This window comes from Phasianus colchicus, chromosome 3, assembly GCF_987193195.1.
Source record: "Phasianus colchicus chromosome 3, bPhaCol1.hap1.1, whole genome shotgun sequence".
Lineage (NCBI taxonomy): Eukaryota > Metazoa > Chordata > Aves > Galliformes > Phasianidae > Phasianus > Phasianus colchicus.
In genome coordinates, this window is record NC_143438.1 from 10656618 (window position 1) to 10670862 (window position 14245).

General features: G+C 53.9%; 1 protein-coding gene across 2 annotated transcripts; it reads left to right on the top strand.

The window, feature by feature from the left end:
* On the top strand, positions 1 to 13138 carry TFAP2A (transcription factor AP-2 alpha). 2 transcript variants are annotated; one of them, XM_090136954.1, is made up of 7 exons: positions 1 to 147; positions 3764 to 4198; positions 6780 to 6831; positions 7595 to 7826; positions 8734 to 8852; positions 10979 to 11120; positions 12673 to 13138. In XM_090136954.1, exons 1-7 carry the CDS (start codon positions 97 to 99, stop codon positions 12959 to 12961), a joined length of 1320 nt encoding a protein of 439 aa, XP_089993080.1. In that variant the 5' UTR covers positions 1 to 96; the 3' UTR covers positions 12962 to 13138. The 2 variants fall into 2 exon arrangements, with proteins under 2 accessions (XP_089993080.1, XP_031445208.1); XM_031589348.2 differs by lacking the exon at positions 1 to 147 and adding an exon at positions 1162 to 1681.
* Positions 13139 to 14245: the final 1107 nt, after the last annotated feature.

Below are 14245 nucleotides of genomic sequence, written 5' to 3' on the forward strand. Positions count from 1 at the left end.
GGAGATCTCCGAGCGCTGAGTGCAGAGCGGCTCTGCACAGCTCAGCCGCGCACCGCAGCATCGCGCCGGGGGGATCGGACCCTCTCCCGCCGACCCATGAAAATGCTCTGGAAGCTGACGGATAACATCAAGTATGAGGAGTGCGAGGTAAGCGCCTGCCGGACCGGGCACTGCCCCGGGGCCATTCGCCGCGAACGGGGCCGCGCAGCATCCACCGATCCGCGGATTTCGTTGAGGAGGAGTTGTGCCCCCGCGCCGGGAGCGGCCGAAAGGGGCCGGGGCCGCTGGGAGCCCACGGGGAACGACGGCGGAACGAGAGCCGGAGCTGTGCCGGCCGTAGGGAGAGCTCTGTGCGTGCGGCTCTGAGGGATGCTGCGCGCATCCGCGCGGATGAATGGACGGATGGATGGATGGATGGCCGGACGGATAAATGGATGGATGGAAGGAAGAATGGATGGATGGATGGAAGAGCGAGGAGACAAAGGGAACAGAGCGGCTCAGGACAGCCGCTTAAATCCCTCCTGGTGTGGCCGTGTCCCGAATGCGGCTCTGGGGGCAACCTCCCCGTTCTCAGGGCCCTTGAGCAGTCGTATACGGACAGCTCGGAAAATTAAATCCCAACAACTAGGGTCGGAGGACAGACCCATGTGTGTGTGCGGTCGTGCTCTGAGTGTCTTTTGGTCTGCCAAAAAAAAAAAAAAAAAAAAAGGAGAAGAAGAACAGAACGAAGAGGGCAGCCCATGCCAATCCCCAACGAAAGCCACGCTCACACCTTCCACAAAAGTTCTCCTTGCGGCACGGATCAATAAAAGGAATGCACTGTGCGAACGAATGTACTTCCTTGGGGCCGAGCCGGCGCCGGGCGATGCCGCGGCGTAGGGCAGGGTCCGAGGAACCGCCGGGAACCGAAGGATGGGGTGCTTCAGTCCTGCCCCGAGCTCTGGGACGCAGCCGCTGCTCGGAGCGAGGCTGAGCTGTCGGATATGCGATGTCTGGCAGTGGGGCGTCAGGGAGAATTTTTTTTTTTATTTTATTATGACTGTCATAATTATTATTCCATCCCTCGGCCGAAGGCACGGCGAGAGCTTCACTTCCTCCCCGCCTCAGGCCTCCGGTTGTGGGTCAGCGCCGTCTGCGTGCCGCTGCCGTCGGGTCTTCGGCCCCGGCCCCCGCGGGCGCCGATTTCGTCCCGTCAAGGCCCGGCGCAGTGCAGAGCCGGGGCCGGGATAGGGGCTGAGGAGCGGCGCGGAGGGCGGTGCCGGAGTCGCGCAGCCAGTCGGACGGGTTGCGCGGGGCCCGGCGTGTCTGGGCCGGACGGAGGAGAGCTCGCCGTGCCTCCCTCCCGCCGTGCCCGGCTCTCTCCTTCTCCCCCCGCGTCCCGCCCGCCCTCCTTCCTCCCTTCTCTCCTTCCTTCCCTCCTCTTTTCCCGGCTCCTCCGAGTGGGGGGCGGCGGATGCTGGCGGGGCTGGAGGTGCGGGAGGAAGAGGAGGAGGAGGAGAACTTTCCAGGACGCGGCGGCGACAGCGGAGCGGGGACCCCTCGGCGGGGCATGGACGGGGCGGCGGCGGAGCCCCCCCCGCGAGAGGGCGGCGGGCCGGAGGGCGGCGGGAGCCGGGAGCGGCCGCTCTTCTCCTCCTCCGCCGCCTTCGAGCCCGGCTTCTCTCAGCAGCCGCAGCCCGAGGTGCGCCCGGGGCCGGGGGCGAGGAGGGAGGGAGGAAGAGGAGGGAGGGAAGAAGGGAAGGAGAGAAGGGAAGGGGATCCCGCGCCCCCCCCCCTCTTTTTCCCCCCCCCTCCCCCCGCCGCACGGTTCTCCCACCTCCGCCGCACCCCTCCCGGCTCCCACCCTCTGCCTCTCTCCGCTCTCTTTCTCTTTCACTTTTGCATGCCCCGCAACCTTTTAAAATGTGGCCCCTTCCCTGTGATTCGCCAGACGCGGCGGCATGTCCCCCCTGCGCGCCGCGCTCCCTCCCTCCCTCCTTTTTGTCTCTCTCTCCCTCTCTCTCCCTCTCTCCCCGGCGCTGATTAGATACACCGATTCCTCATTCAATGGACGTCATTTAGAACGGGCTCTGCCTTGAGTTGCCTTCGCGCTTCACGCTCGATTTGCGGCCATTCTTCCCTTATTAAGTATTCGTGTAATATTAATAGTCATGAATATCCGCTGCTAGGAGGCTCCGGGAAGGCGGCGGCGGAGCGGGCGTGAGGAGCCCGAGCGGAGCGGCGGAGCTCGGGGGAGAGGAGAACGAGACAGAGACAGAGCGAGAAAAAGGATTGAGAAACGAACACACATCCTAAAAAAAAAAAAAAAAAAAAAAAAAAAAAAAAAAAAAAAAAAAAAGGGAAAAAAAAAGGAAAAAAAAAAAAGGAAAAAAAAAGCGCAAACAAACAAACAAACAAAACAAAAAAAATCGACCAACTTTACCTCTCGCCCCGCGCCAGGATAGCAGAGGCTCTGCAGCACCCGATGAAGGGCAGCGGCGGGCGCTGCGCGTTCTGATGGATTCCGGCGGCGCGGGCGCGGAGCAGGAGCAGCCCCGGCGCCCCGCTGCTGCCCCCCGAGCGTAGCGCCGGGCTCCGGCCGCGTCCCTCCGCGCAGCTCCGCGCCCCTCCGCGGCCGCCCCGCGCCTCTCTCCCCGCCGCGCAGCCCCCGACGCCTCGCAGATGTTAGTGCACAGTTTTTCGGCTATGGTGAGTGGCTTCGCCTTTCTCTCCGCCGGGGGTCGGGGCTCGGGGCTCTGCTATTGTTGGCGGCGGCGGCGGCCGGGCTTGCGGCGGCTCTGCCCTGCGTTCTGGTGTTTCGTCTCGGCTTCGCTCTCCTCGTTCTCGTTTGGTTTTATTTTCCTTTGCTTATTTGTTGGGGGGGGGGGGGGAGGGGGATTGGTTTGGATATGTTGGTGTTTTTTCTTTCTTTTCCCCTTTTTCCTTTTTATTTTCCTTTTGATTTCTCTTTTATTTTCTTTTTCCCCTTACCCTCCCCCCTCCCTTTTTCCTTTTTTTTTTCTTTTTCTTTTTTCCTTTTTATTTTTGCTCTGCCGATCTCTAGAACCGCCACCCCGTTCCCTTCTCCCCGCACCTGCCCGCGGGGTTTTCCTCCTTCCCCCGCCGCCTTTCTCAGGGCTCCGTCTCTCTCCTTCCGATCCCTTCTTCCTCCTCCTCTTCCCCGTCGGAGCGGGGCCCGGAGGAGACTCTGGGGCCGCGCCTTAGCCCCGAATCGTTGTGCAAAGTTGCGGGCAGGGGCAGCGGTGCCCCCGCAGCAAGATGGCAGTTCGCTCGGCTCCCCCGCGTTATCCCCGGGATGTGGCGGCGGCGGCCCCCGGCAGAGGAGCGCCGGGACCGGGGCAGCGCTTTTGGTTACGGTTTCGGATTATGGTTCCTTTGGGCCCCATGTAAGGGTTCTCTCAGTGCCCGCTGCCGGGGCACGGCCAGCCGGGAGCGCACGGAGCCCCGCCGCAGCGTTTTGTTTTTTTTTTTTTTTTTTTTTGAATTGTTCGGAACGGTCCCGTTATTGTGGTTATCGCTGCTATTACACCGCCACCGTTGGGGCGATGGTCCGAGCCCCGTTAATGCTGCCGAGGTGGGCAGACGGACCTCTGTCTCTTCCTCCGAGAGAGGAATTGCCCGGTGGGGGGAAATGACCGGAGGGCGATTTTGAGGAGCAGCGGTTTTGATTTCATCTTTTGTTTTTCTTTTCTCCCCCTCTCTCCCCTCCCCTCCTCCCCCGTACCCCCTCCCCGTGTCTCCCCTCCCTCACCCCCCCCCCCAGGAGCGCCACGACAGTGCCAGCAACGGGACGGCGCGGCTGCCCCAGCTGGGGGCCGTGGGGCAGTCCCCGTATAGCAGCGCCCCGCCGCTCTCGCACACCCCCAACGCCGACTTCCAGCCGCCCTACTTCCCCCCTCCGTACCAGCCCATCTACCCCCAGTCTCAGGACCCCTATTCCCACGTCAACGACCCTTACAGCCTCAACTCCCTGCACACCCAACCGCAGCCCCAGCACCCGGCTTGGCCGGGCCAGAGGCAGAGCCAGGAGCCGGGTTTGCTGCACGCGCACCGGGGGCTGCCTCATCAGTTGGGGGGGTTGGACCCCCGCCGCGACTACCGGCGGCACGACGACCTGCTGCACGGCCCGCACGGGCTGGGAGCGGGGCTGGCCGACCTGCCGCTGCACTCCATCCCTCACGCCATCGAGGACGTGCCGGTAAGCAGCGCCGGGCCGCGGCCCCGGGGAAGAAGGGGAGGGGAGGGAGGGTGGGGGGACACGGGGCGAGGGAGGGGCCCCCGAAATGTAATAGAAGGGGAGGGAGGAAGGGAGGAAGGCCGAGCCCCCCTGCCCAGAACAATGGGCTCGTGTGTTGCGCCCGCTGAAATGGGGATAAATCAAATGAGTGTCGGCGTTAACAATATCTTTCCTTCTCGGTGACAATGAGATGTTGCGATTGGGGAACGTTTACTATAGCCACAGGGCTGGGCGTGTGGGGATCTCTCGTTGGCGTGGGGTCTCGGAGAGCGTCCTCCGTGGGAAGCGAGCAGGGAAAGGAGTAAAAAAAAGTCGGGGAAAGTGGCCTAAGGAAGAGAGGTCGGTTCCCCACGATTATGGGATGGTGGCATCTCAAGTTGTGAGGGACGCAGGGAGATCCCTTCTCCAAAGGGATTAATGGACAAGTATCAGAGGAGGGGTGTGTGGAGCTGCTGCCATGTTGTTCCAGCAGCAGTACAGAGGGATGGATGACCCCACAGACCATTGGCTATACCTATGGGTTATCAAATCCCAGCCAGACCCGCTGCACTTCTATTAAATTAAATGTGCGGAGCCCATTGGGCAGCGGGTTATTCGGGGAATCCAATTCTGTTATCAGTAAGCCCGGATTTAAAAAAAAAAAGAAAAAGGTTTCTAATGAAGCATGGCATTACACAGGGCTGTGACGGAGCAGCCGGGCCATTGTTCCACAGGAGAGTGCCTTATGCAACGCAATGGGAACGTGGGCAAAGTTCCTCTGCCGGTGTTCTCCCTGCAAACAGAACCAGAACGTGGCAATAGATGTATGAAAGCTCGCAGTGCCCGTGCGGAGGGGCTGAGGCTGCGAGGGAGAGGAGGGAGCTGTGGTGTCTGGATGTGATTTCTGCCGAAATGCCATCCCAAATTGCGGGATCAAATCTTACAACAATATATTCGCTGACAGCTTAATGAGTACAGTTTCGCGTTGCGAAGATGATGCTCAGACCAACGTACCTCATTTTGGGGGGCGTTTGGAAACCTTTTGAAAATTACGCTCGTGGAAAATGGGGAATTTATGGCAGCCCTCCCCCCCCGGCTGAATTTAGCCGCAGAAAATTGCCGCTTGTGTTCTGCACTTTTGCAATAAATACAAACGCTTTCCAGAGCGGAGGCTTTAGCGAGCCATTGGGATCCGATAGGAACGAGTTGGTTCTTTTAACCCGATGCGAAATAACGCGGAGGCAACAGCAGGAACAAACCAATTTGTTGCCGGTGAGCCCCTGACTGCTGCAGGAACGTGACCAAAGCGTATTCCTCCATTCCCCCTCCGCTCCCGACTGCTCTCTGTCTCGCTGTGCCCTGCAGAGATTGCAGTACAAATCGCTCCGTTCGCATCCAAAAGACCCACGAATTAACGGCGCTGCCGTAGTTTGTGAGAGCTGAGTGCCATCTGTTTTAAATCCTTACCCAGCCCGGCCCTTGGTTTTTTTTGTTTTGTTGTTTTTGGTTTGTTTTATTTTATTTTTTTCCCCCTCTCTGTAAAACGGAATGGGCAGGGTGAGTGCGGGAAGGCACAGAAATAGGGGAGTAGCTGAGAGTGTCCGTTGTGAGAGGGGAAAAAAATACGGAGCTTTGGGTCGTTTGTGGATTTTCCCGTTGCTGCCACGGTTCGGCTTTAACAAAAGGGACCGGTGGAGATTTAGGAAAATCGAGGAGACGGTGAAAATTATTTAATCATAAATATCTCGGTGGGATTTTAAACTTAACAGTCCTCCCCGTACGGAATACGCGCAGAAATAACACAAATAAAAGTATTATGCCACACTACATTGACTTTATGGGTTTAGGGTGCATGCATAAAGGGATCATATTTCCCCATATAGTTAAAACACGAGAACTGCGGCAGTAGTCATTTCTGAACATTTCTCAATTTAATTATACTTAAATCCAGAAGCACTTTAGGCAAGTTACAAATGAGAGCACGGAGTATAATAAAACCTGTAATAAAGCAACTTAGTACCATCCACCCGGAATCATTGAGATCAGGCACAATTAACGGGAGCATAAATCCAAGGCAGAATGGAAAATGTTAGGATCAGTATTATTGTTGGACAAAGACTAGAGGAGGAAGTAATAGTTTTTTAAATGGTAATGCCTGCGTTTTGTAACGATTGCGAAACCTTCTATCTCAGCAGCGCTGGTGTTAATTTGTAAACACAGCCAGGCATTATATCGCCTGTCACTTCTTTCGGATTTAGAAAAAAAGAAAAAAAAAAAACAAAACAAAACAACCCTATTCCGTTTGGCTTCCTCGGCACGTTGCTATCGAACCCCATCTGCGGGCAGACAATGGGGGGAGCCCGCCCGGGGGTGCAAAGCTCGCCCCGTCGGAGCGGCCCCGTGCGCCCGGCTGCGGCCGCTCCTTTGTGCCTCGCCCGCGGCGGGGAGAGGCGGAATGGAGGGAGGGAGGGAGGGAGGCAGGGATGGATGCGGGGCCCGGGGCTGTGGGACGGCTCTCGGTGCCCGCCGTGCTCGCTGACCGCCGCCTCTCGCTGTGTTGCAGCACGTAGAAGATCCCGGCATCAACATCCCGGACCAGACCGTCATTAAGAAAGGTGAGCGGCGAGCGCGGGCGCTGAGGGCCGGGGTCGGGAGGGCAGCGGGCGGAGGGCACGGCTCGTATCGCTTGCCCGAGAACCGCGGGGCCGCAAAATCCGCTCCGGTGCTTCGGCGCGTTGGGAAGCGGCTCGGTTTCGCGCTTTGCCCGAAGCTCGGGGCAGATCGTTGTCGGTAAAGCGGAGGAGAAAACGCCGCGCTCCTCTCGCGGTTCCGCGGTCGAATCGCGGCGGCTCTCGGCCGGGCTGCCGGGAGAGCGGGGGGCGAAGCGGCGGCGGGGCGGTGGGATCTCGTCGGCTCCGTGCCGGGCGGACCGGGCACGGACAGCGGGCGGCCCCGCGCCCCGTCCTCATCCCCATCCCCGGCCGCCAAGCCTTTGTCACGTCAAATTAGACGCGCGAGGGATAAATCTGAAGAGATGCTCTTTCCGAGCCGACATGATAATTGGCTCTTTTATTAGTAATCTCCAGAGTTCGTTTAACTCCCGGTGTATCCATTAGCCCTCCCCGAGCTATTAATGTCACAAGCCATCCATCCCCAACCCCGGGCCCTCCGCCTTGCGCTCCCAACTCCTGCGTTGTGCCGGGGCCGCCCGCTGCGTTTCGGTGTTTTGTTTTTTCTTTCTTTTTTCTTTTCTTTTTTCTTTTTTTTTTTCCCCCCTCCGTTTTTTTTTTTTTCTTTTCGTTTTCGCTCCGGGCCGGGCTGGCCGCTCTGCCCCTTCTCCCCTCCCTACCCTCACCTCCCGCTCCTCCCTCCCTGCAGGCCCCGTGTCCCTCTCCAAGTCTAACAACAACGCCGTCTCCTCCATCCCCATCAACAAGGACGCGCTCTTCGGCGGGGTGGTGAACCCCAACGAGGTCTTCTGTTCGGTGCCGGGCCGCCTCTCGCTGCTCAGCTCCACCTCCAAGTACAAGGTCACGGTGGCGGAAGTGCAGCGACGCCTCTCGCCTCCCGAGTGCCTCAACGCCTCCCTGCTGGGCGGAGTGCTGCGGAGGTGAGGGGCGGGGGATAGGCGGGAGGCGGGCGGGCGAACGGACGGCGGCGGCCGAGGGGGCACCGAACCGCGCGGCCGGCCGCCCGGCGACCGCTGCCGCCCCGACGGAGCCCCGCGCCCGCCCGGCCGCTAGGGGGCGCGGCGCGCTGCCGCTGAGGCGGTCAATGGGGGATGGAGGGGGGGGGGGGGCGCTGTAACCATGGCAACGCGGCTCGGTGTGCGAGGGGTGGCGGAGCCCGGCCGCTCTGCCCTCGTGGCGGTGGCAGCCCAGGGTGCGGGGTTGGCGTCAGCGTGCCCTGTGGGCGCCGTTGGGCTGTGATCTAATGCAGACAATTGGAGAGCGCTCGGGCAGGGAATGAAATTAATTAGCCAAACTTTCATCCTGACCTGCTGTCTCTGCCACGCGGAGATCAGTCTCTGTGCGGTACCGGCAAACTTTCACATCAGCCTGCTCAGTAACGATAGAATGGTAGAACAGAACCATTAAGGTTGGACACGTGGCTAGGATAATCCAGTCCACCATCCCCGCCGTGCCCATTAACCACGTGCCACATCCACGCGGTTCCTGAGCACCTCCAGGGATGGTGACTCCACCACCCCCCTGGGCAGCCTGTGCCAGTGCCTCGCAACTCTTTATGAGAAGGAATTTTTCCTAATATCCAACCTGAATATCCCCTGGTGCAACTTGAGGCCATCCCCTCTTGCCTCAGCTGCCCTGAGTCATGTCCCCTCTGGGCTGTGGTGGCTGCTGGCTCAGAGCAGGCTGTCACCTCAATCACTGCACTGCTCCATCTGTACACTCAGCCTTCCCCCCAAAACCTCCCCTCATTGTCCGTCTGGTACGGCATTTTGGGGTGCTGCACAGTCCCTATCACCCATCCTCTAACCGCCTTCTGTTGTGGCACAGGGCAAAATCCAAAAATGGCGGGCGGTCCCTGCGAGAGAAGCTGGACAAGATAGGGTTGAACCTGCCGGCCGGGAGGCGCAAAGCTGCTAATGTCACCTTGCTCACCTCGCTGGTGGAGGGTAAGTGCCTCAGCCCTGCCTGTGGTGCTGCACAGTGGGACAAGGCTCGGTGTCTTGCCTTGTTTTTTGTTGTTTTGTTGTTGTTGTTTTTTCCAAGTTGGTGCTGCCTGTTTGAAATTGTTCTTGTGGTTGACCAGGAAAGGACGGTTGGTTGTGCAGCTCTGTCTTTCGATCTGACTTGAACTTAAAATGAATCCGGCGGACTCAGCATTAAGCTCAGTCCCACCAGCACTGGGCTGAAAGTTGCAGGGAGCGGGGCTGCTGCCACCCCTCCACAGTGGGCAACTGAAATGTCAAAAAACTGCAGCTGCTTTGGGATTCATCTCCCCCCTGCCCCCAGCCACATAACAGTAAATCATTTAAGTTTTCTGACATCTGCATTGGAGAAATGCGTGACCATTACTTCCTGAATTAATTTGGGAATCCTTGACCTAAGCCATGAATTAATGGTGTCCTGAAAGCCTCCGAGTTGCACCCCCCTCCCTTTTGGTTCTCATTTTCAGAACATGTGTTCCCTTCATTATAGCGTTCCTCTCTGCTTTGGTCTGTCCAGAGAACGCACAACTTACTTTTAGCACCTTCAGGTGCCTTGTACTTTCAGAACTCAGTGGTGAGAAGCCTGAGCCTTTGCTGTCCTTTAGTTTTGAATCAGTTGCTTTGTCACATTGACTGGCACAAAAGTAAACCCACACCCAGAATATAAATCCTCCCCCTTTCTCTCTGCTCGTGGGTTTCACAACATTTTGGGCCAGCTTGGTCTGCAGAGTGCTTTTAACCTCATCCCAAGCTGCGCGGGTTTGCGTTAAGTTTGGTTGTGTAGGAGGGAATTGGTAGCTCTGTTTTGTTGTCACTTTGCATTCTGCTGGAGACGTTTCATGTTGAAAGGGATGGGGAAAGAAGCGCTGCGCAATGCTGGACTTAAGTTTTTTAAACATTCAAGTTAGGTAGCTACACAGTGTTTATGCTGTGTGGAAAAGAGCTGCGTCTTAATGTTTTTGAGAAGGCTGTGCCATTGCATCAGCATACCATAGTAACAGATTGCAAGGGGAAAACTTCTAAAAAGTCTAGCTTTGGTAGAGGCCTAATATTTTAGGGGATGTTAATGAATATGGAGAATGTTTGATTGCAATCTATTGTTCTGTTTGGCATTGGCACATAATTGCTTTAAAAGGGTGATTTTTATGAAAACAAAAAGCAAAACAGAGGCCCGATCTCCCTCCGTTTAGCTTAGGAGTGGTGTCTGGTTTTGGGGGGATGATAGTGTAAACACTGCTCAGGCTTTGAGTCCTGTAGCATTTTGTGGAGTACTGTTATTGTTTATGATCCGCTCCATTTTATGGAAACAAGCTCACTGGACTGAGGCTTTGAAGCTCTAATTGGCGCATGCGTTCTTCCGGAGCTAGAGCTAATGGCAGGAAGCCCTGCAGTAAAAACCAACTGGTTCAGGAAATTAAAACCAAAGATTTGAAAATCAACAAAACAGACAGACTCGGTGGAATGACCCTAAAATTCTCATGGTTAATCGTTTGGGGGGGGGGAACATATAATTATATGCGATCAAGTTAAATTTTAAACACTTAGCTGTTTAATGCGTTTTATTTAGAAGAGCTCTAGGAGTAATTATGATCAATATTAATCATTGATGCATTGCGAAAGAATATAGAGACGTGGCTGAGGCAATCAAATATTTCCGGAGTAAATAGATTTGAATGAGCTGTGTATAAATGGCTGCGTATACACGTGGCTATGTAAATGTAAGCACACATTTGAGGTGCACGGAGCCTGTCTGGCTAAGATCTGTTAGTCAATGGAAGCTTGAAAAAAAAAAAAAAATTGAATGTGAAATTTCACTCGTAAAGATTGTCATGAAAATACACATTTGCATTGCCCTAGACTGAAGCAAAAGGCAGCTCCTACAAGATAAGGTGGGATTAGCATTTTCTGACTGTACCTTTTTGCAGAGATAGAAAGATACCAGTCCCCGTCTTTTAGAAGAAAAGCCCAAGTAGAAAGTCGTGCTTTTTTGTTGTTGTTGTTGTTTTTCTGATGTATTTTTGCCTCTGTGCTGTGTGTACTGATGAGCTGTGTGTTTCCCTCCCCATCCCCTCCCGCCTCTCCCTTTGCAGGGGAAGCAGTGCATCTAGCTAGAGATTTTGGGTACGTTTGTGAGACAGAATTTCCTGCCAAAGCAGTAGCTGAATTTCTCAACCGACAACATTCCGATCCAAACGAGCAAGTCACAAGAAAAAACATGCTTCTAGCTACAAAGTAAGACATTTACCTTCCTAGCATGTGGTTCAGTTGTGAGGGGAGGGCGACAGGCCCGGGTTTGGAGCTTTTATTTGCAAATGTTTTCCATGTAGCCAGTGGCTGCTGGTGTTGCGTTTTGTGGGGGTTTGTTTGTCCTCTCCTGCTCTGGAAGCTCTGCGTAACTCAGCTTGGTTTCCATCCAGTCCATCTGCATGGATTTGCTTGAGAGTGAGTTGTGGATATTGCAGATGGATGTTTGGTTAAAGAAAAAAAGCAGTAGCTATTCAAAGCAAAAAAAATATTCCGGGTCCTTTCACTTAGCTTATCAATTAAGGTAGAAGGGGGAAGACTTCCCATCGATGGTAAAATAAAGCTGGCACATTAAGCTGATTTCAGATCATTAAAATCTGCAGCAGTTCTTTCTTCCTAAGGATCTCAGCTACTCAGTGAACGTAGGGATATTAAGAATATATTTTAAACGCCAATCTGTACACAGTTAAAATGCTAGCAGGGTTTATCATTGGTGGGGCTAGCTAGACTTCCAGGTGGCGTGTGAAAGGAAAATGATTGTTTTGATATGTTTGCTGGAAATTAAAAGGGTTGTTTAGTGGCCCTTAATTACCAGTGGAGGTGTCACGAAAGGGCACAGTGCCAGAGGGCGCAGGCAGAAGATGGGAGCCAGTTTATGGCTGGAAGACATTAACGCGGGTTTCAGAATCCAAACTGTTTCAACGTGCCTCTAAGCCCTCGCTGTAAGGTGTGTTATTTCCCCAGCCCTTTGTGCGGTGGGCGGATGGTGTCACCTAACTTCTGCACCCTGCCCTCGTATCTTCCCTTCTCACGTCCCTGGAAGGAAATTTCCAGAGCCCGGTTATCGTCAGCCTTTACCCTGTGTGGAAAGGTCCCTTTGGATTTGGAGATAGAAAGAGATATAGATATATATATAAAGTGTTTTGGAACACCCTAATGTAAAGCCTCGATTCCTCTCTCTTCCTTCACCCTTTCCTCCCCACGCACATGGGCGTGTTTTAGCCTTGTGAAGGAAGAGGCCCGAGGCTCTCCAAATAAGAGTCTTCCAAAACGTGAATAAATCCCCCAAATCCTCTCTGGATATTGCGGCCCGTCTCCTCCATTCGGTACTTTAAGCCGCGTATTGATTCGGTTCCAAAATCCATCTGGGAAGGGATGTATGTTTGCAGGCAGTAGGTGAGGGGTGCGGGACGGGGATCGGTGGGGTGGGCGGGAGCTGCCGTGCTGTGCGTGCTCGCTTTTTGTCCGTGCAGGCTGGGGCACGATGCGTGCGCGCAGTTGTGCACGTGTGCGAGGTGAAGGGAAGAGGTGTGTGCTTTGCCCACAAGTGTGACAATGGGGGAACGTTGCGTAGAGGAGAGGAAGCGGTGGGGAGCAAGCGTGCGTCTGTGAGCTCTGGGGCAGCGGCCGCCTTCACCCGCGGGTTTGTGTAACCTAGGAGGGAGCGTGGCTTTGCTGCTGGCGGCGATGGTTCATTTCTCTCCCTCTCTCTTCCCCTCCTGCCCTCCCTCTCTGTGTCTCTGCTCCATTTGTGCTATAGACAGATCTGTAAAGAGTTCACCGACCTGCTGGCTCAGGACCGATCTCCCCTGGGGAACTCGCGGCCCAACCCCATTTTGGAGCCGGGCATCCAGAGCTGCCTGACCCACTTCAACCTCATCTCGCACGGCTTTGGGAGCCCGGCGGTATGCGCTGCCGTCACCGCCCTGCAGAACTATCTCACCGAGGCGCTCAAGGCCATGGACAAAATGTACCTCAGCAACAACCCCAACAGCCACACAGACAACAGCACCAAAAGCAGCGACAAAGAGGAGAAGCACCGAAAGTGAGGATTCCCCCCCACTCTTCTCCCTTCCCCCCCTTCGCAGCCCATCAGTCCATTCATCTCCCTCCTCCCTCTGCCCTGCACCCAGCACCCCAGGCTACGGCAACAGAATGAGCATCCTTCTGCCAATCCTGTTCTCTGACTCTGCGGGACTGCTCTGCCCTCTCCCCGCACCCCTTCCCGGCATCCACATCTCCATTTGCTCCCTTTTAACTCGTTCCCCCTCTTCCCGCTGCCACCATCGTTTTGCTACCCCAGTTTGGAGCCTAAGAGAACAGAAAACAGGGGGACGGAGCCAGCAAAAAGTAAAAGTTCTGTCTTGAGTTTGTGAACTTTTTTTTTTTTTTTTTTAAATAAAACAAAAGGAGGAAAACAAAACAAAACAAAACAAAAAAACAAAAGGACTTTTTTTTTTCTAAAAATATATTAAAAAAAACTAAAAAAAAAATCCTAAAAAAAGAAATAATACTTAAAAAAAATTCTATGAACTGGACTGAATCACCACCTTCCCTTACATAAACTTCAGTTAAGATTGTAGCCATATTAAAAGAGAAAAAAGGCGAGAGAAGTGCGACAGCAGCAGCAGCAGCAGCAAGCAAACGAAAGGCAAAAAGGACTGATGACGTTTTATCAGTATTGTGAATAAACTTGAACACAAAACACAAGCAGTTCCATGTCATATCTTCAGTTGTAGAACTTTTTCCTGGCAAAGGTAAAGCGACCAACTTGAACTTTCTATTGCAACATGATTCACGGTTATTATATAAGGGAATCAGTGTTCATGTATGTATATATTTATTTATGTGTAATTTAATGGGAATTGTAAATATGGTGAGTCTGTTTTAAGCCTTTTTTTATTTATCTGGTGATCTCGTTTACCTCTTGTTTAGTGGGTTTTAAATCTTCCCCTCTTAGTTCATCATGTGGTTCATGGTACTTATTTAGATATCAGAGGTTTTTTGGGGGTTTTTCTCTGGGATTCATCATTTTTAGCCCTGTTGTAGCATGTTAAAGGCGACAATGAAGCAGCCGAACAAATAATAATTAAAAAAAAAAACACATGGATTTTTATATATAATTAGTATGACATTTAGTTTCTCATTGAAGAAAAAATAAAGTGATGTTGGACCCTGGCAAGATTTTTAAACATGTTAGTGGTTTTACAACCCTTATATGTTGTGAAAAATGAAAGAAGAAGTTATTTGCATCCTCTGTCCCTCTCCCCAAAGCACCATCAGAGCAATAAATTAATACTGTCTTTTGAAACAAGATTTAGCTTTTCTTTTCT